We start from the raw sequence: 21,672 nt of genomic DNA, 5'->3' as shown, positions 1-21,672 counted from the left end.
AGGTAAAATCTATTTGGTACTTCAAGTCGGTTGAGTCCAATGAATTAACCAAATGATGGTCAAAAATAGTAGTAGTTTTAAAATACATTTTTAATTATTGTTACATGAGTACTTATAAAACTAAAAAATATTCAGTATATATCCATTTTGATTATCCGAAAAATTACCCATCCCTACAAGGACATAATATTGGTGAAAAACCTAACAAGCTTTTATTTTATTGTATTTAAAAATAATCTGAACCAGTGAACACTGCAAAATACAGATTATTAGTATATTTTTTACATTTTATTTGGATAATAATTTTATTTGCTATATAAATTGTAATTGAAATAAGTCATACTATCGAGAATTTCATCCGACTGATCAAATAACGAATCTGATTGGTGCACGTCACGATTTCTTTAGACACGTTCAGTTTAATGTGATTATTGTTTTTTGTGGATTCTTACTTGAACGCTACTTTGACTTTGACATTACATGGTCTGCATTGATTTGTCAAATTGGAATGTCAGTGTCAAACCAGTCTTGAATCATGAAAAGTGCGAACGTTTGTTTGAGCACGTCCTACGGTTTCGTCTTCGGTGAATTTAACTCTACTTTCACCACTTTGTGAATACTCATTAGTATCATTCTTAAATGTGCTGTGATAGAATACGGTCGTCTACTTAAAATTTACTTATTAGAAATACTCATGCCATGGCGAAAGTCGCTTCCGAAATGGCATACAGAAATTATTGTGTAGTGTTTATAATTTTCGCTCTAGTGATAGTTCAAGCTGTGGGTTACGACACCGAGTTGTATGAAACAAAGCCTTGCGACAGCAATGCATGCTTTGACGAGCTCCACGGGTCTTTAGGCGACTGTTCGTGCAATGTTGACACCATCGATTACTTCAATAACGTGAAGGTTTTCCCGCGCCTCCAGAGTCTGGTGAGGAAGGACTACTTTCGCTTTTACAAAGTGAATTTGAAAAAAGAATGTCCATTCTGGGCGGATGACAGTAAGTGTGCTATGAGGTACTGTCATATTAAAACCTGTTCCAAGGAGAGTGTGCCTGGATACGAGAATGGTTACGAGAACGATCACTTGGACGAGACTCCAGTGACCAAGTACACGAAGGAGGCGCAAGGCAACTGTGGCACTGACGCCGACCACGACCATGACCTAGGCTACTTGAACATGACCATCAGTGCTGCCAGTCAACATGAAATCGCCAAATGGAAGGCCTATGACGACGCTCTGGAGAACTTCTGTGGCTATGATGACAAGGATGTTGATGCTGAATATGTGGACTTGTTGTTGAACCCTGAGAGATTCACTGGCTACAAGGGACCCTCAGCTAACAGAATCTGGAAGAGCATATACCAGGAAAATTGTTTCCGGCCAAAGCCTAACCCATACAGCTCCTTCCCATTTGTAATGACATCAGATTTGGGCAACATGTGCTTAGAGAAGAGAGTTTTCTACAGAGCTATATCTGGTCTGCACACCAGTATAAATGTCCACCTCTGTTCCAAATACTTGCTCTTTGAGAAGGGTGCTGGTTTCACTACTGATGGAGAATGGGGCCCAAATCTTGAAGAGTTCCAACGCCGTTTTGATCCCTCACAGACCTTTGGGGAAGGTCCCAATTGGTTAAAGAATTTATACTTTGTTTACTTGTTGGAGATGAGAGCTTTAGCCAAAGCTGGTCCTTATTTAGAGAAGGAAGAATATTACACTGGCAACCCTACTGAGGATGAGGAGACACGGCAGGCCATCCACAACCTACTGAGTGTAATTTACTCCTTCCCTGACCACTTTAATGAGTCATCAATGTTTAACGGAGGAAGTCAAGCAGCAAAATTGAAGGTGGAGTTCCGAGAGCACTTCCGTAATATCTCAAGGATAATGGATTGCGTTGGGTGCGACAAGTGCAAGTTGTGGGGCAAGCTGCAGACGCAAGGTCTTGGAACTGCACTGAAGATACTGTTCTCTAGTAAATGGAACAGTCCTGAACCTGATCCGAACCAGGGCAAGCTGCCCGTCAGACACAAGTCTCACGAGAGGCTGCAGAGGACGGAGGTTGTCGCACTGTTTAATGCATTCTCCAGACTTTCGGAGAGTATACGACAATTGGAGCAGTTCCGAGTAATGCTAAGGTAAGAATTGCATGCTTTTTATATTTTTGTTGTAGGTAGTTATTTTGGTGCTGGATTATAAAATGTTTAAATAAATATCCTTTGCAGACATTGCCACTGTATTCTAAATAATAATTTATTTCTATGAAAACTAGTGAGTGGATGTCAAGGATATTTATTTAAACACTATTTAAAAACTATGGAAAGTTCCAGACATGTGGAAAGTGCATTAAATTACAGGAAATTTTGTATCAAAACTTCAGATCTATTAATTTGATAACTATCTTTGTTAATGATTAAGCTTTTACTTGTATCTATCTAGATTAAAATCATGCCATTATGTCATACTTTCTGATGTAATGACTTCAGAATACATAAAACAATTGTTCTTTCAAGGAATGAAGTTCATGGCTTTTATGCAGCTACACACTAAACAATTTAGCTATGCAGTTTTAATTGTACAGTCCAACTGTACAGATAATTGTAAGGTATTTAGGCTGTACATTGTGGTGGTGGCAAACAGTTGAACTGTACAGTTTTACCTGAATCAAATGAAGAATAGATATAAAACTGAACAGTTAAAACTGCATGGTTCAATTGTAAGGTGTGTAGGTTGTATGGACCTATAAATTTAACTGTCCTGTTTAAACTGCAGAGTTAAATCATAAGGTGTGTAGCATGCATAAGCCTCAACTTCTAAATTAAATAATTTATTCCAATTATCCCTCTGTAGTTCAATGCACTTTATTTAATGCATATTTTAATTTAATTTATAATTTGCATGTGCTACTGTTTACCTATAATAACTTTAATATTTTAATGCTTCTAGTTCTATTAAATGCTGTAAGTAGAGTTTATTTAATCTGTGTGTGTGTGTGTGTTTGTTTGTTTGCTTGTTCTTATGCTTTCTGTGTGGGATGATAGATGGTGTTTTATTTCGTGGGTTAAGAACTAGAGTAGCGTAAGGGCAAAATGACAACTTCTCAGGAGAGCCGAAAAACAACTCAAATTTACCTACCGTCAACTTGTAGGTCTTTTATGGCAAAATCTATAGTATCTGTATATCTGGTTTTTACTTAAAATAAAGCTTTATTTATTGGCTACAGAATACTGTAAATTTATGGTAAAAAAACGGTTAAATTTAAAAAATATATATATATTTTTCTAAAACTGGTTGACATACGTCATAATAACGGACTGCATTACTTTAATTATTTAGTGCAATAGTAGCGTAACCCACCCTTACGTTTTTTTGGCACGGAGAAAAATTACAGACGCGTACAAAACAAGGACCCATAAGCAGTAACGGCTCCTTACGTTTATTTGGCACGAAACAAATTAAGGCTACAAAATCATAATTCGGTGTCCTATCCGCTCGTAAGTCGAGTTACGATCGTTGTGCTCATAACTTTATTGACAAAATAATGTCAAGATTATTGTAAGTAACTAGAAACACTTCCTTTTGGCAATAAACAAACTTCTTTTTTATGCGTTATTATTGTACTAAGCAATCTACACACTACATCGTTCCAGTTTTTCGGCACATACAAATATGGAGATTGAAAAAGCGAATGGTGAAAAAAAAAATTTTTGAGTTTTTGCCCTTACGCTACTCTAGTTCTTAACCCACGATTTATCATCTGTGGTAGTAAACAACTTTTTAAAGATAAATTCTAACTAAGTAGTTAGTAAACAAAGACAAGTTTTAAGATAAATTCTAACTGAGTCATTCTTTAACAGGAATGGAGAATGGTTAGTAATTTTAATAATTAACTATTTTAATAAATACTTGTAGATAATAATACTAGTTTACTATATGTTATTTACATACTAGTACATACTTACCTAATATTTATTTCATCTGATTTTGAAACTTTCTAAAAAACTACAAAAATGTAGCACTAGGGAAATAATCTACATAAAAACGTGTGTCAGCATTAGCATAAAAACATATAAAAGTCATAGGTAGCTCATTCATAATGTATCATAAACTAAGAAAAATCAAATCTCATCCTTGTTGTCCTAGAGATAAAGCTTAGATTTGTGTGTTGTGGTAAATGTATGTACATATATTCTCTATTATCACCTCGTGACGTAAAAAAGAGATTGTGTAAGTGTGATATAAGTTCAGTAGTGTCATATTCCTAAGTCATGTAGAAAGGAAAAGTTATTTTTAGCACATTTTGGAAGAAAGTAAATTAACATGTTGTAGCTTAGTGCCTGTCTCCCACTAAAATTCGCGCGGATTTATTTCGCAATTCTCTTACACTTATTATGGCAGTATCCGCAGAAGAGAAAAAAGGTCGCACCACACGCAACGGATTTTAGTTTGTCTTGTATACAAACTCATACAACTGCGTCCACTGATCCGCATCATACGGACCGCATCATCAGCAATGCCTACATGCGATGCGTACTGATGACGTCATACGGATGCGTACGATGCATGGGATGCGTACGTTGCGAGCCTGTGGATGCTTACCTAAAAACTCGCACCGGTAATTTCACGCGAAATTGACGCGACGCGGTGCGAAAATATTCGCGGCGGAATTATTTTCGCTGTGCGGTTCTGTAGCCCTTGTAGGCGAGCGACTCATTTTGTGTTGCAGATTTATGTTATGTACATTAGGATGCGGGCATAGTTATCCTGTCCAAGCAGGCCGTAAGATTATTTGCCATTTAACTTAGTAGGTAATACATAAGTGGTTTTTTAGATGGAGTGACTTTGGTTATAATCATGATTTGAACCCTTATTTTTAAGAATAGTAATCATTAATCGTACTATATACTTGGTTTAATCGATATCTGCTTTGCGTTATCGGATCGGGAAAAGAAATAGAAAAACTTTTCGTTCGCTAGAGTCATCGCTTACGAAAATTGTCCCTTCTTATTTTTGAAAAGGAGAAGAAAACATTAAACGTAACAAGACCTACTAACTATAAACATAGATAAGGTAGCTTCTTATGTTTTTAATTTTGATGTCCTTCACATTTTCTAATTTAAAGCTCGTGTAAGCAAACAGAACCAATCCATTTAACCGCTAAAATTAAAAATATTATAATAATTAATATAGGTACGTTCAGTATATTTTTAATGAACTCAATAATGAGGTTTTAATCATAAAGTACGTTACTGGTCTGTTAGTGACAGCTGTTTCCCCATTCCATGTTTAAAACAACGTAGGTACGTATTCTGCGTGCTGAATTAATAATTTTAAATATACGAAATATATTACGTTGTACATCGTTTTTATAACAAAGCAGTTTGTTTTTAACCAATTTTAATAAGTTTTTAAAGATTTAAGCAAATGTATGTTACCAATTAAGACTAACTGACGAAACGCATTCAGAGTAATTTAATAAAAAAATAATAAAAGTTACTTAACCCAGTCCTTAGCAACAGTTTTCATTACAAAATCATTAATTCCTAAGAAATAGTCCTCTGACTACGGCAGTATTTCTTATTTAAATACAATTATTTGGTATTTAGGTCGATACGCGCGCCAAAATAATAAATTAAACAAAACTGCGCCAAAAATGTTTTCTATAAAAACATTATTTAATTCACTTCGTAGCAAATTAGGTTACTAACTAAAGTGAACAATTTCGCTAGCCTTTGTCATGTAATAGGAAAAAAATGTTTTAAATTAATCAAGAATCGGAATTTACGTATTATTTAAACTAACAATATAGTTATGTAAATGTTTACAAAGATGTTACTTACCTTTGACAGTTCGTATAGTTAAATATCCGGGATTCATCGTCGTCCTACCTAAATAATTTTCATTGTCTAGCATATTGTTGAATAAACGTGCTTCATATTAAATCCGTAGAAGGGAATTTCTAAATACTAACTAAATTCACGATAATTACTGTTATCCAAACATCAAATCCCCCTCCCCCAAAATTCTAATGACCAAAGGGCGGCAACGCACTCGCAACGCCTCGTTTCGGGCGTCCATTGGCGGCACATTGCTTACCATCAGGTAATCCGTCAGCTCGTTTACCGGCCTATCTTATTTACTTAAAAATAAAAGTAAACTCAGTAAAATTGTCAAATGCATGCGAAATGGAAAATAGACGTCGTCACAGTGGAAAGTGGATTTAGAAAACGAATAATAAGTTTCGCTCTAATTATTATTTACGTCTCGGCTAGAAGATATCTCGAATCCCTTTAAGATTTTATTTAAATATATTCTAATGTCCTATCTAATTAAAACAGTCAAATCTAAATGGACTGTCTAGAATCAATTAAACATCCTTATTTTTAATCGATACCTAAACCGATATATCAATACTGGCTGAAAACTTAGCATAAAAATTAAAAATAGAGTGAGATTCAAAAATGGAATTCAGAGCCAAAATATTTTTCAACATGGCCGTTTGGGCCACGTCGTTTATGTCACGTAGGTCGAGAGTAGGAGGTAAATGGAGCTTCGTCATCTACCAAAATATGGCGTAATTATCTGCCTGCCAGTGACACCGATTCATAATACGTCTGCTTTAAGTCTGACGTGGCCTTTACAATGTTGGGAAAACATCTTGTCATAATATTCAGAGATAAGGTTGATAAATAATATAAAGTAAGTAAATACTAAATAGCGATTGCCAGGGGCTTGTCGTAGATAAATATTATAGAATCCATCCACAAGAAATCCATAGCTTTTTAGATAATTGAAATTTTATTTTGATTGATCTTGTTTTGTATTCTGTTTATCTGGTTGCCGACAGCAGTTTTGCCTGCGGTATTCGAAAGTTTACAAGATACAACTTATTATAAATTTCTGAAATCAGTCACTATCCTTTGTTGAAAATCATATAAAAATCGGTTCAGTAGTTTTTGAGTTTACTGCAATTAGATAGATACGGCGTAAGACTTCGTGTAAACTGTGGAATGAGGTGTTGTTGGCTGTATTTCCGAACCAATACGACCTTCAAACCTTCAAGAAAAGAGCATACTCCTTTTTAAAAGGCCGGCAACGCTCCTGTTTTCCTCTGGTGTTGCGGGTGACTCGTTTGCTCGTTTGCCACCTATTCCATTATTAAAAATACAGTAGGTATGTATGAAGACTGGTACGTTTTAATCCAAGTGCAGATTATTTTAGTTTAATTTGACTAACGTCAAGCGGAAAAATAAAATTATCCTTGAACGAATTGGCAAAACAAATGTATAATAAATATAATAATGTACACAAAATATGTAGGTATTGTGTAGTGTACATCTGTTGGAACTCGGCGCTGGGTTCAAGGTGACACGATAACCGTCTGTAGACATAGTCTGTTTAATTACCTATGTCTAAAGGTGTGCCAAAATTAAACATTACTTTAGAAGTTTAGAAATTACTTAAAAATTCATTAACTATATGTACATATGTTTAATTCAGGTGATTTGGAATTATATCATTAACTAATCTTGTAGAGTTTTGGACAAAATGTACCGTAATAGAAATAGTGCTATATCTGCTCTGTATAAACACCAGCCTAAACCATGCAAGAAATGCAACCGAAAAATATGCCACAATGCCAATTCTCCTGGACTGTGAGTGTGTAATAAGAGTAACTTATAATTAACTCAACGAAACTCCTCCCGTGACTTGATTTTCCTCATGGCGACCGCTAATAAACACAGATTTGCAGTTTATTTCTGTTATTCGCTGAACAATAACTGTTTTATTATTTTATTTATATAAGTTATTATTATCCTCGGAAACTAACCTAAAGTACGTTTCCCAATGTTTTACACGTTCATAAAATTTCGCAATTATCAACCTGTATCACATGTGCATGAATTCGATACTTGATGGGTGAGTTATTTTTTGTCGTCTTTTGAAGGTCAAGGTGACCTGTCATTTTAATGATAGTATCATCCCTTTTTAACCGACTTATAAAAGAAGGAAGTCCTTAATCCAACTGCTTTTTTTGCAATGAATGTATCAGTTCATTTTAATAATGAGAACGCCACCTTTCTTGGTAATCCCAATTTGATAGGGATTTAATTTCAATGGAATTATTTACCGCAGCGAATCGTAATTCTAGAAGTGTCGATATGGATTCAAAAATAACAAATCGACAGTTTAATCAGATTTATATTATCAGTAAAGTAAGCCATATGGTATACGTCATTTCGGCGGTAATTGTATGCAAATGGGCGGAAGTCTGATATCGCGATATACTTAACATGGTGGTTTTAAAAAGGGGGGTTTTCAAGTTGAAGAATCGGAAGATAAAAATGTCTAAACATTCTTAAAAGGTACTACCTGTAAAACTTAAGTAAAAGAAACAGAATTTATCCGTCTAGGAAACGCATTAATTTGGAACTAACACTATTGGATGAGAGAGATTATCACGTTACCATTTAATCGTGTTGCCAATAGACAGTAGCGGATACTTTTACGCACGTGTTTCATAGAGTAATACGAAGAAACGCTTTCTGTATCCTTAGTACGAGTTTGCTTTACGTTTACGTTACGTTATGTTCAGCACTCTGATTGGCCGGCTTAAATTAACCAACCAATCAGAGCGCCGAACGCGCTCTCGTTTCGTTTTCGTTCAATGTGAAGCAAACTTGTATTAAGGCCCCTGATGTTCTAAAAGTTTTAATACGTTTTTCCCGTCTCGAGGTTAGACTATATTTTACAGTCTTTTCTCAGTCATAAAATAAGCACATTAATAATACCGAGGCCATAGTTTTATGGGAGTCTATTAATGCACTTATAAATAATACCAATGAATAACAATAATGAGGCCAGGTGCAATTTATTGTTCAATATAACACCTCAACTCAATATCTCGAGGATCTATAACGGATTTCCCAGTAAAACTGATAACATTCGATATTAAAAACAATATTATTATTACGATCGCGAAGTTATCTAATAAATAATGAGATAACGGGCAAATTATTATTAAAGGTGACATTTTAAGTGTGACATCAATGCTAGAAGTCACGTCACTTTTCTTTGAACAGTTGAGTTTCCGAATTTGATTACATCAATCAAAATAATTAATACACTTCTACTAACGACACAGTATCTACCTCTGATATTTTTCATGGGTATTTTGTCATATTAGCCCTATAAGTAATAACAGCTACTACTGCCAAATATAATTCTTGACTGGAGGATTGAAGTGGTCTAAGCCCCGCAGGGATGCGAAGTATAATACAGAGTAGATGTGTTGTTTTTAGTCTGTAAGAGTCTGACAGTCCCTCTCGCTTCGCCCAAGGCGGTAAAGTATTTGAAGGATTTTCCCCCGTAAAAAAAAATTCAAAGTCACTCCATGTAAAATACTAACGGACTTCTGATCCAGACAAATCCGATCCATCGTTAAAAAAATGTTATACATAAAATTAGATAATAATAGAGTGGAAATGTGTAGGCAAGCTATTCGTGTCATGTTTTCCATTTTGTGGAATCGTGATGGCTGACTAGAGTTTAACAAAGGTTTTCAGACCATTGGCCACGACACATTCGATTTACAACAAAATGTATCACATTTACATCATTCAGTAACTACAGATGATATTTATTCGTGTTGACACAATTTGTTTTTGGAATATATTTTTAGATTGTTAAAATATTCGTCTGTATTTTTTGGCAAAATTGTGGTTCATTTTGGAAGTTGCTTAAGCGTTAGTTGAACAGGAGAAAAGAAAAGTGTGATTGATACTGACGTTCGACAAATTATGTCAAACCCATACCTACATTAAAGCATCTATTCTCTCGTTATCTTATATCGTCGTTGAAGTACCAATAACTCCTAAGTGTTGAGAATCAAATTTTACACCAGATGTAGATAACTACATACGAACGAGTGAATTTTGTCACTTTCACTTATGAAATTTTTACATAGCTCTAGAAACTTATTGGTAAAGAAATTTTGGATAGAAGGGAATTCAATATATGCGGATATGAGTTTTATGTCTATTGTCATAAAAAAAGTAATTTGGGACTAAATTGTCAGTTAGCAGGTATGATATTTAGGACTAAAAGAAGGGGTTATCTTAAGCACAAAATTGATTTTCTTACCCATTTTAGTCATCAAATTGGTTGTATGCCATTATTGACCATAGCCTCGTACAAATAGACGTCATATTTACGTGGAGTATCGTGGGAAATGGCTCAGGTGTTCGTATTGACAAATATTTGCTTTGTCTGCGAAAGTGATTGTCTCTACGCTAAACGTACACGTGTCTTTGTGCATGTAGCGGAATTTATTATACTTGAAATGCATGTGCATAATGTAAATATTTAATTATAGTTAAGTAAGAGTATTGTGCCAGTAGTGGTTTAGTTCTGGCTGGGAAATGTGGTGTTAGTTTATTAAAAGGATATTAGAGTGATCTAATAAGGGAAAAATTAGCTATGGCAATTTTTTTTATCAACAAAAAGTTGCTGTCCGGTCACTACAATATCCTTTTTTAAACTATAATGGTAAAAAGTATACTATTTTCTGTAAATTGCATGTCAGTCATAGTTTGGGAATAGTTTTAAGTTTTAAAACCAGTCATGATTACAGGCCATAAACTAAATACAGACCAGAGGTGGGTTATCTTCATGAAGGATCAAAAAGTTTAAAATGTTTCTAAAATGACAAGAATCCGATCTTTTATTAATGTCTTTATAATATTATTCTACTCGATTTTTCGACTGTTTTGTCTACTTTAGATACTAAATTTACTACTCATCCATTTCCATTTCGAAGAATCGTAAATTTGGAACTGACTCATGGGTTTACCCACCCCTGGTTTGTCATATGTTTAGATGACAAATATTTTGCTGATATAATTGTTTTTTTATATAATATGGGACGGCTTTTGGCCGCTATAGTAAATTGTGCAAGAAATGAAATTACCATTTTAGAAATAAGTTTTGTTGTCTGAACATAGCAAACGGCAAATACATAAGCACAAAAAAGGCATTATAATCAATCAGATGCATGCATCGCCATTTTATAATCTAGAAAATAATGAATAACATTCGATCATTGAGAAAATCATTACCACCATTTTAACTGTCAAAATTGTCATTTGTTTAATTTTTTTTTGGTAAGAAATAATAAGAAATTAAATGTTTTACGCAGCTCGCAAAGAGAAGGAGAACAAAAGCAACCGTTATTCGGGAGTATCCGGGATATGAAGTGAGAAGAATAGACAAATAGTTCTAGAATAATCTTATTGGCGTTATTGGGACTTAGAGTAATTCCATGTTCCTTCAAGTCACTCTGTTTTGCGTTAGGGACTTAATTAATTGTAGATGAAAGGACGGGAGGAATTGCCCTACTCGGTTTACGAGTACGGGATTTTTAAGTATAGTATTTATTTAGAATAGTCTATCCTGACTTTAAACGGAGTGTAGACTGTTTTTTATTTTTTGTTTTTACTTTTTCTAAAGTACTTTTTTACAGCTACTCTTGTATCAGAAGTAAGACAAATTCAGAGGCAGACTTCCTAATACTCTTTCAAAGTGAAATTATCAAAATATTGTCATACTCATTGTTATTGAAATTATAAATATTCGACTATTTTTCATTCTATTTTTGTTACTTCTTTTTTATCTTCATAGTTAAGTGTTAGTTGACTTCCTTATAACGCCAACCTATTTTAAATTCATCACAAGACTTAAATATTTATTGAAATACCCAGTGAAGTGTTGAGCTTAATAATTTTTATATAGGGCAAAGCTGAACATCGTTGAGTATCGATTTCAAATCCCAGTCGTGTCGATAATCGTAGAGTAATTGTGGAAACCTATTATTTTAATGTCGGTTGACGTGTCGTGTTCGTTACTCATTATAATGAATATGGCCACTGACACGCCACTATTATTTGTTTTTAATAAGACACTAATGACAATTATGTATCTTTTTCATTTTCAAATCAGAGCAAAACGATCAATTCTTAATTCAAATATTAATTGACCAATAAACACAAGGTCGCTGATTTTTTTTTTACATTCTGACGTTTGGAATATCGAATGAACAATACATGAACAATATAGGTCTTCCAAAATTAAAATTCTAAATTCTATTTCTTTTTTCTTGCCCCGGCCTTCAGATGTTCAGCTTTGCCCTTTATTTTGTGTCATGTTTAGACTAAGGTTAAATGATAAGTAATTAATTTAAAACTGAAAAACAAGGCATTTGGACACTCATTCTGTTATTCCATTCTTGTGTAGCCTGTATTACAATACTGTATTTATTTGGATGACCAGTATAATCGGGACTATTTTAATATGTAAAGTGTGTTATAAAATCTCGTTTTAAGACCAGGATGTACAACCAGTGTGTGTTGCCAGTGATGACGTACGGTACCGAGAAGTAAAAGTTTCTTTGCGCGACAAAATCCGAAATATGAAGTCACAAAACATATTATATTAAATGTTTTCGATTATTATCAATGCTATTGCCTGGGTTTGCATCATCAATTGGATATCAAAATTTTTATGTGTATGTTTCGGAATTTCCAATAAGTAACGCGTGCATGTTTTGTTACTTAAATCTTTAATTTAAATTGGTCTTAAAGTTCCATAATATTTATTTTCTCTAGTCATCTGCAAGCAATAACAACGTGCAATAGCCTATGCTTCCATTTTAGCCATTTTTAACGTTTATTTTAACTTCAAACGAACTATCGTTTTATTGGTTCCTATAAATTTTACAGCCTGGGCAAAAACTTTTACTTTCTACTATTTTAATTGTAAAAAAAGGTCTTATGATTTCATATATTTACGAGTAAGTAGTGACCTGCAGAACAGTACTGATAAGAAAAAAAAAATATCTTTGCAGTTTGGGTACTTAGAAAGGCGGGAAAATTATAACCAAACTAAGGACCTAAGTCCATTTTTGTGATTTTGATGATAATGTAAATTTTATGGGACGAATGAAGTTTGAAAAGGTTTTTATTTAAAATAATAATGTAATGTGTATCCTAACATTGTTTGGACACATTTAAATTCAAGGTTGATATTACATTGATACAATCCCAATTGTAATTGGCTATTATCCAAAAAACTAAATTAACCAAAAGTCATTGTAGTTTTGTTATCGGTAAATGAAACAGACGATCTGTATTCAAAATTGGATACCATAGATTCTGATAACAATCTTACTCTTTTCTGTTTTGAATGAAAATTTTTTGGCTTGTTTATTTATTTATTTATTTAGTAGAAAAAACATGCTTAAGCCCTATACATTATACAGTCAAATTATTAAATATTGTTATAGAATTAAGCTGTGTGGAAAGTTAAAATAGTATCTATCTTGATAAATTTTTACTGTGTGCAATGCCTCTGTTTTTTAAAACTGTCTAAAAATAATGTTTTATTACATTATATGAGACATCTACTGATAAGTCAATTTGGTCGCAAACGGAATGATGTACATTAAGTATTACTAGCTGTAATAAATATTTTACTTGATATGGCAACACTTCAATAGTTTAGTTCCTTTCGCAGTTATTTGTGATCGTTCCTGTAAACATATACTTACATGAATTATTTATTTATATAGCACTATGACATATTGTCGTTTTTTTTTCTATCATAGTGTGCCCAATTCTATAATGTACCCATTTGTCCGTTGCGTACAAGAGCTGTAAAGAATTGGCCATTTTATTTTTTGAATTTATTTATTGATATTTGTAATTTAATTATAATTTTATAATAGGCATCTATAGTTTTTATTTACAATTTATTGTTTTTGTTCTTTGTATTGCTATGAATTGTTTGTTAAATTACCGTTTCTATGATTGTTGAAATATGATGAGAATTAATTATTATCGCTCATTTCCATTAACTTTTACTCGTTAAAGCAAAGCAGTTGTATATTTGATTTTTAATTAATTTCGCTAAAAGTAACTAGTGGAATTGGCCTCGTAAACGACTTTTAAGCCATTTGCATTCCATGTACTGATTGTTACGTTTAATTAATCCTTATCGATACAATAAAATCGACGCCCCGTTCGAGTTACGATCGTAACACGTTTTATTGATTGCTTTACGCAAAAACAAATATGAAATAGAGTAATATATTAGTATAAACGTCTGTGATTTTTAGATTCAAATATCATGACAATTTCATTTTTATTTAATTTAATTTTTAAATAAATGTATTAACTTTTTGTTTGCTTTTTATTTATTGACGTTTTAACCTCTTTTGTGTGCCCCTCAGTGTTACAGATTAAAAATGAATTTGAGCGCGAAAATGTTTAGGTGTGGTGAAGTTTGACGAGTTTGCGAGTTATTCTTGTGTTAACAATTATTGCAAAATTAACTGCTATTGTGCGTTTGCGCATTTATGCACTAACACGATCGTTATCGACGCTTTGAATTTGATTGTTTCAATTTAAATTGATTTGGTTTTCAGGTCTCTCAACGAAAAACCAGTATTTCTGACATGCGCAAAAGGATCTACATGAGAACGAGAGTTTCGTAGTTATTTATTACCTACTTTATATCACATTTTATAACTTTGACCCAGTCATTTAATATACTTTATAGCCTTTACATTGTTTTTCAGTTGTAAGTTTCTTTATAATATTTTAGCATTAATGTAAAATAGCATCATTAAGTTGATGGAACAAGCGAAACTATGAAGAATTCTAATTGAAACCTTGGTACCTATTAAAACTTACTGTATAGTATAACTAGGTAATAGGTTTTATGCACAAAATCGCAAATATGGACATTTAGGTCCAACTTCTGTATGAGAAAATACAACTTGACTGCCTCGTTGGTCGAGTATTCGTAAGTGCGACTGCCGGACAGGGAGTCTCGGGTTCGATTCCCGGGTCGGGCAAAGTTTTACTGGGCTTTTTTCGGTTTATCGAAATTGTCGCAGTATATAGCAACAGGCTCACCCCCTAATATGGGACTTATGACACAAATGATAAAAAGTGGGTGTACATTGCAACTATAGCGGCATTACGTGCCGTATTGTGCACTACTACCTACCCCTTCGGGGATAAAAAGCGTGACGTTGACGTTGACGAAAATACAACTTTTCGCCTAGTACTATAAAGATGTTTTGTTGTATAGAAAAATACCTCTAAAGATGTGTCAGAACAACTATTTAGATAGGTATTATGGACCAGACCCTAACAATAAAATAAATGGCAAATCTATAGCGATAGGCACGCTACCTATTTTATAATAATTCAATTAGTTTGATTGGTTAGGTACCAATTTATTGCATAGGTCTTCGGAAAACAAGTTATGCATTAAAACACAATTAATGGTCTGTTGTGTGTGTCAATTTTCCTCAACATAATTGTATTATATTCGTATGTGATAATTTTGGTTTATTTACAGCGTTCAAGGTAAATAAATAAGTTAATCAGTTATTATAATTAGACATTGTTATGTCTCGTGTAGTTTTTCGAATTTAATGTTTTTTTCCTTAACTACTTGCAATGCGTTGCAACGTAGGCTAGAGGTTATCTATGTATTTGAGGTATCCCTCAAAACCGATGATATGATTAGAGGAGAAGAAAACTCATACTTAGTTTCTACTTCCAACTTGTTTCAGTGTTACAGTAGTGATAGAGAGACCTTTGAACCTTACCATATAGACTCTATTCCCACTGTGCTGTCACTGAAAATTTCGAATAGGTATCTGAAATCGCTATACAATTTTTTTTTGGTCCCGGGCATCGAGCTCCTTATATCCAGTGGCCCTGAGCCTCTAGCCAAATGCCACTTAGCGCTTGTCTACAAAGAGAGTAGAAAATTAATGTATATGGGATTGATGTAAATTTTACCACTTGTCAATATCATCTCCAAGAAATGGGGTGAACAATACACATTGAGTTTTCTACTCTCTCGATAGACGGACAAGAGCTAAAGTTGCATTTGGCTACCGACTCTGGAATATACGAAAATCATAATAAACAAATAATCTTCAATACTGGGGTGGTTGGGTATAAAATAACATCAGGTAGCATTATGTACCTAGCCTACATATGTAGCTATATAGGTGAGTAAGTAAACAAGGAAGGTGACGCCAACTTGTCTGCGTGTTAAACCCGGCATTCTACAAAAACTGACTAATTACCTACTGATACCTAAAAATAGGACGTAGTACTAAACTTTTATCAACAATACAGCGCTCTGCGTCACCACTTCGCCAGTACTACGTGATCTTTAGCAAGTTGGCTTCTCAAGTGCGATGGATGATGCATTTGTTTGTCTTGCAATATTATTGTATTTGTTTTTTACCTGTTAAGTTGGTATTCCCCGAACGAGGTTTTCTTATAGTCTTGAGCAATTTTGATACGGAGAAATAATATCTTGATTGCACGGTTGGTGCGGTGGCTTGGCAACTGGCTGCCGCGCAACTTGTAGCGATCTTTGTTCAGCAATAGATGTCTTCTGGCTGATTGATGGTATGTATAAACTGCCTACTGTGTCCCAGCATCCAGTCTATTAGGTTAAGTGGATAGGACCCTAATCATAATGAGTGTTATCTCAAGGGGCATGGGAGTAGATTTGCCAGGATGAATCACAACCTTTCTGGAGCTGTGGACTACTTAGCGGGTTTACCGGGAATCCGGTTCGAAAAGCAGCAGTAGGAACGGGGTGGTTTTTACTACCTCTCGCCTCGCCCAAGGCGGGAGAAGTCATTGGATGATTCCCTCCACAAAAAAAGCCTACCTGTTCTCGATACGCTACTATCTACTTAGTTACTCCTACATAATTACTATTTATGTTGTAACGCGCCATTTAGGACCTAATTTTAGTGCACCTAAAGCAGTTAGTCGCCTAAAACTTAACAAACGTAACCAAAACCTTTGTGACTATTACCAGTCACTCCGTTTACAAGCAATCATCGTTGCCTACCATTTACGCCGGGGTTTTACACCGTACTAATTGTAATTTGTAATACACAATAGCACTTTCTTATCAGTTATAACAGTTCTTTATCAATGTTTAGCTAATGGCCGTGTGGTTAGACTCAGCATGTGGGTGGTTATTATACAACCTTGCGGGATATTGATTTGGATTCAATTTACCAAAGTATTGTTGATATCAATCATTTTTGTTGGCAGTCCATTTTGGTGACAGGTAAAGGGCTTATCGGTAGGCCATCTTAAAACACCGTATACCTACTACTACTACTTTTTTCTGTCCGATGTTCGATTTTATATAATGCTTTGTCTGATAAACATAAATATTTATTAGACCCTATACAATTATTGGGAAATGTCGAGTCCAACTCCAAATTCAGCTGATGATTCCAGTAAGCAGATAAATCATCATTGAAGTCTTGGTAATTTCTTTTTTATTGTCGGCTATCGGACAAAGCTCGAAAAACAGTAAATGAGTACCTGCAAATGTTTATAACAGAATCAATCTTTGAAGTTCTTGAAAGTGTAAAATAGATTCAACCGTAGTTCTTGAGAGTCTATCTTTCCACTATAACGAACTTTCAATACAGTTTGAGTAATCGATGAATAATCACGTCATCATCAGGTAAGTAGGTACTTAGCTGATGATGACTTATCAGGAATATCAGCAACCAGCCTGCAGCAAAGCTTGTAGGTACAACTGTTGACTCACTGGAACTCTAAACAGCCTGTTTCACAGTCTGGATGCTATATTATACCAGATTTTGAATAATGAATAATTAGAATGAAATATCTGCCTCATACCTACGTTTATCGGGTACTTATATGAAGATTGCGAGACAGGCGCAAAGTTTCAATTTTGATTTAGGGATTTTGGCCTAACGCTCTGATCTTTAGTAAATATAACAGTCTATTTATATTTCGTTGCGGAATCCAAGCCAGTCATTCATGTCCCTAGGATATTACAGTATATTTGAGTTCAAAAGTGGACGACCAGTCAGCCAGCACCAATCGACACACTTTTAAAATGAGGCTTCACCATCAGTCTCAATAACTATCGGAGTGTAGGTTTACCATTTAAATAAAAATTTGCGATTATTAGCTCCACACAAAATCTTGTTTGATCTCTTATACCCTATGCGCCGTAACAAGGTGCGGCTGACAGATGCCTGTATGACGTTGACTACTGTTATCTACCGGGAGATAGGCTATTTACTGTTTTTATATTTTAAAGTACTTTTGTTTTTTTTAAACGTTGCCCCATACTATGATTTTCTCCTGCGTCGTGGGTGCGTTTACAAACATATAAATTCACATACTTCAGACCCAGACCTGGAACAGCAATGTGTGGATTACACAGAGTTGCTCTGTGCAGGAATCGAACCCGCGACCCGTTGTGAGGCAGCCAGTTGCCCAGTCACCGCACCAACTGTGCAGGCAACTACTATAAGTACATTGAATTTAAGATGCCAAGCATCTAAAAAAAATACAGATTTTACATTAGACAAAGCGAGGAAAGGGAGGAATGAGTACGGGGTTGCTACAAATAAAACAAAACCTTTATTTTGGGAACGGAATCGTTTATTGAACCCATCTGTAATAGTAGATAATTAAATTATACTGTTACTCTACACATTTTGTACTGTTCAAAGTACCTACCTATGTCAAGTATTCCTAAACTCTTAGGTTAAAATGTACCGACAAATGCACCCAATACCGAGCAATTACCACATTTTCTTAAACATCTTTAATTTTTTTTCAGTTGTGCTCCAAAATTCAGTGGTAGCTACCAATCACAGTACCATTTGGATCCTACGATTAAACACATGGACATTTTTATTTCCCATGAAACAAATGTAACGTCATTTTTTTTATTTATCTTTTTAAACATTAGGTTATGACAGATGACACTAATGTATGACAGGGTTAACGGATTGGTCATTTAAAAACATATACATTTCGATTTCGGAACAACGGTCGCCATTCAGCCTACAATGGAAAGTTCCAAGAAATTTACTTGCAGTAATAGTAACTTACTAATTAATAAGGATTTTACACATTTTGTTTGGATACAAACACATGTATTGCGTAACTTACCGCACGTTTAAATAGTACACATTGTTTACAATCGTATAAATTCGTTAATAATATAATTAAGAGTAATTTGAATATAAACATTAGTATTAAAACATTAATCATGCAAGTAGATATTGTTCTTTACATGTTTCCTTAGTACAAGTTCATACATGAGTGTGTGTATCCAAAACAACTAAGGGGACGTCTTTTTAATTTCAAATTAGGCATTACATCGTAGCCATTAGTAGCTTACACTAAATAAGTTAATATTTTAGATAATATCGATCGAGTCGTCGCTTCGTTTACATTAATTAATAATAGGTATAAATTTTCCTTATTGTCTTCATTCTTCACCATTAAAAAAAAGCTGGGTATGAAATAATTGCCAATAACAAAAATAAAAGGACAGTGTTGCAGCGTAACAAGTGGCGGAGAAAAATGGTTCGTGTAAAATCGCTTTGGTTCAGCCATTTAAAATAACAATACAATAATAAAGTGTACATTTATGTCAAGGTTTATAACCGCGTCCAAATTGGATAATTTTACAGATATAACGTAATAATAGCAAGACGCTATTGACAATGGTAAAAATAACAAACGCATGGTAAGATTTATGCAAATAGGTACTTTGTGTTGTTATGCAAATTGGTTCATGAAATTATGTAAGTTTTGTAAAACGGTATGAAATTATTAATTAAAATTATTAAGTTTTATACGACAACGACAACCCTATTGTCCATTTGGCTTTAGGGTTGTACATACTTATATTAAAATAATTATCGACATCGATAAAGTAATAATGATTAGAAATCATCACCATCATTTGTTATCATTACCAAACATTAAATTATAATGTATCGTTGCCTTAATAAATAATACAAATTCATGATATGTACCTAAGTATACACAGAAAAGATCGACAATACGCAAATGATACAAAATAAATAGCATATCGATGACGTCGTAATAATTATATACATACATTTAACATACTTTAGTACCCTTCGATTTTAATGGATCTTTATAAATGGTTATTCGATTGTTATAGATGACTATTCTTTAATCAATAAGTAGTTTCTAGTTCGATAAGTAAATTGTAATCGATATTTACATAAGTACCTATTATTATGATTATTACGCAGAGATCACGCGATTGGATCATCTGTCCCTTTCCTATTCGTTACTCAACACATTTGTGCGAAAGAGAGGGCATCAGTGATCGATTCGCGAGATCGAGTTTACGTGACAGGTGCACAGACTCTGCTAGACAGAACTCCACCCTAGGTCCAACGTTAACGCTTCGTTCGGTTAGAAAGGAATCCATTTAAATGTATATGAAAATAAGTGGGACTTACAGTATATACAAAAATATCACATTACTTCGAGGCCGCAGCTTTCAATCACTTAGTCAATTAATTATTTCGTCTTCTTACCTAAGTTGTCGGTCGTTGGTACGAAGCGTAAGCAAGTTAACGCAGGAAGTAATCGATCCAAATGAATACTATTGTATGTGAAGCTGTCTCCGCCTGCCGGAATGCCGGAAGCCTTCCCTTGCCTAAGCGCAAATCACTCAACAGCTCCAACGGCGCGCGAGATACATCAGTAACATTATTGCTGAACGAGTCAGTCGTGTCTCAACTAAACATTTTCCAATTATACATTATTATCGCATCTGTGCCTTTTATGCGTTAGTCTCCTCACACCTACTAACGAATATCTAGTAAGAATTTCTTTAATAGACTAGGTGCCTCGTCATAGATCTACTAATCCAAAGTGAGTGCTACGACACCTACGAGATCTAGATTTCGAAGCAGAAGTATCTAAAAAGCTGCAGCCGGCAGATCGCGCAGCCGTCGTCGACGCTGCACTACAAACAAAATTGGCCGACACGCGTCGGACGGCGACGACGTCGTCACCGTCAGCATCGCCACCGCGGTCTATCACAACGACATAGAAAAATATAACGATCTGGGACGCGTTTTATTGCTAATTTAGGTACAGTCTTTGGGGGCCTCCGGGGAGGATCCGCCGGAGAAGTCGTCGAGGAAGTCGAAGGTGGCGACGGCGGCGCGCTCCGGCTCGCCGTAGCGGACGAAGAAGCCCTCGCGGCCGAGGATGGAGGGGCGGCGGCAGCGAGCGCGCGGCCCGGCCGGCCCGCACAGCGCGCCGCCGCCGCACGCGCCGCCCGGCCCGCGCACGCGCAGCGCGGCCGCTGCAGCAACACGAGCGTCACTCACCTACTCTACAAGCGCGCGCCCTCTGGACCACACAACACGCGTGAGCACAGCGCGCCCGCGCCGCTCCGCCCACACGCACGGGCTGCACCACGCTCACATACACACACGTAATGACCATATCTACTGGCACTACGTATATTTCTCAATCTCATTTTTTTAATAGTCAATTATGAATTTATCTCCAATTTTGTTAAAAAAACTAAACGTGACAAAAAACGAGACATGATAACAAAAACTTTACATCGATATTTGTTTATCGATACATGTCCCTTCACTCGACATCTTCAAAATGTCAAAATTCTTGTAAGTATTATCTGTGAGCGTGGCTTCACCTGTCGATGACAGTCTACTCGAAATGAGGCGAGAGAGTGAGATGGTGCGTGTGAGTGAGAGCG

General features: G+C 35.0%; 2 protein-coding genes across 12 annotated transcripts in view; one reads left to right on the top strand and one right to left on the bottom strand.

Moving 5' to 3' along the window:
- The first annotated feature begins 510 nt into the window (after nt 1-510).
- On the top strand, nt 511-14,625 carry LOC118266760 (ero1-like protein). Of its 2 annotated transcripts, none has more exons than XM_035580292.2 (2): nt 511-2,144; nt 14,486-14,625. In XM_035580292.2, exons 1-2 carry the CDS (start codon nt 700-702, stop codon nt 14,535-14,537), a joined length of 1,497 nt encoding a protein of 498 aa, XP_035436185.2. In that variant the 5' UTR covers nt 511-699; the 3' UTR covers nt 14,538-14,625. The 2 variants fall into 2 exon arrangements, with proteins under 2 accessions (XP_035436185.2, XP_035436184.2); XM_035580291.2 differs by lacking the exon at nt 14,486-14,625 and adding an exon at nt 11,204-12,347 and having other exon boundaries at nt 512-2,144.
- Nucleotides 14,626-18,523: 3,898 nt separating this feature from the next.
- The window catches only part of LOC118267214 (uncharacterized), a 383,867-nt gene continuing 380,718 nt past the window's right edge, over nt 18,524-21,672 (bottom strand). For 7 of the 10 annotated variants that reach the window (XM_050703322.1, XM_050703321.1, XM_035581062.2 and 4 more), the window contains one exon: nt 18,524-21,252. In XM_050703322.1, the coding sequence (XP_050559279.1) occupies nt 21,032-21,252 (221 nt within the window). In that variant the 3' untranslated portion in view covers nt 18,524-21,031. Of the gene's footprint in view, nt 21,300-21,672 lie in introns of all 10 variants that reach the window. The other 3 variants (XM_035581065.2, XM_035581067.2, XM_035581068.2) reach the window with 3 other exon arrangements.

This window comes from Spodoptera frugiperda, chromosome 23 (assembly GCF_023101765.2).
Source record: "Spodoptera frugiperda isolate SF20-4 chromosome 23, AGI-APGP_CSIRO_Sfru_2.0, whole genome shotgun sequence".
Classification (NCBI taxonomy): Eukaryota; Metazoa; Arthropoda; class Insecta; order Lepidoptera; family Noctuidae; genus Spodoptera; species Spodoptera frugiperda.
This window is presented reverse-complemented; position numbering and strand designations above follow the sequence as displayed.

Coding starts and splice junctions, on each gene's coding strand:
- LOC118266760 (XM_035580291.2), top strand. CDS start 700: ATGGCGAAAGTCGCTTCCGAAATGGCATACAGAAATTATTGTGTAGTG. Junction 2,145..11,203: donor CAGTTCCGAGTAATGCTAAG/GTAAGAATTGCA, acceptor TGTTTTACGCAG/CTCGCAAAGAGAAGGAGAAC.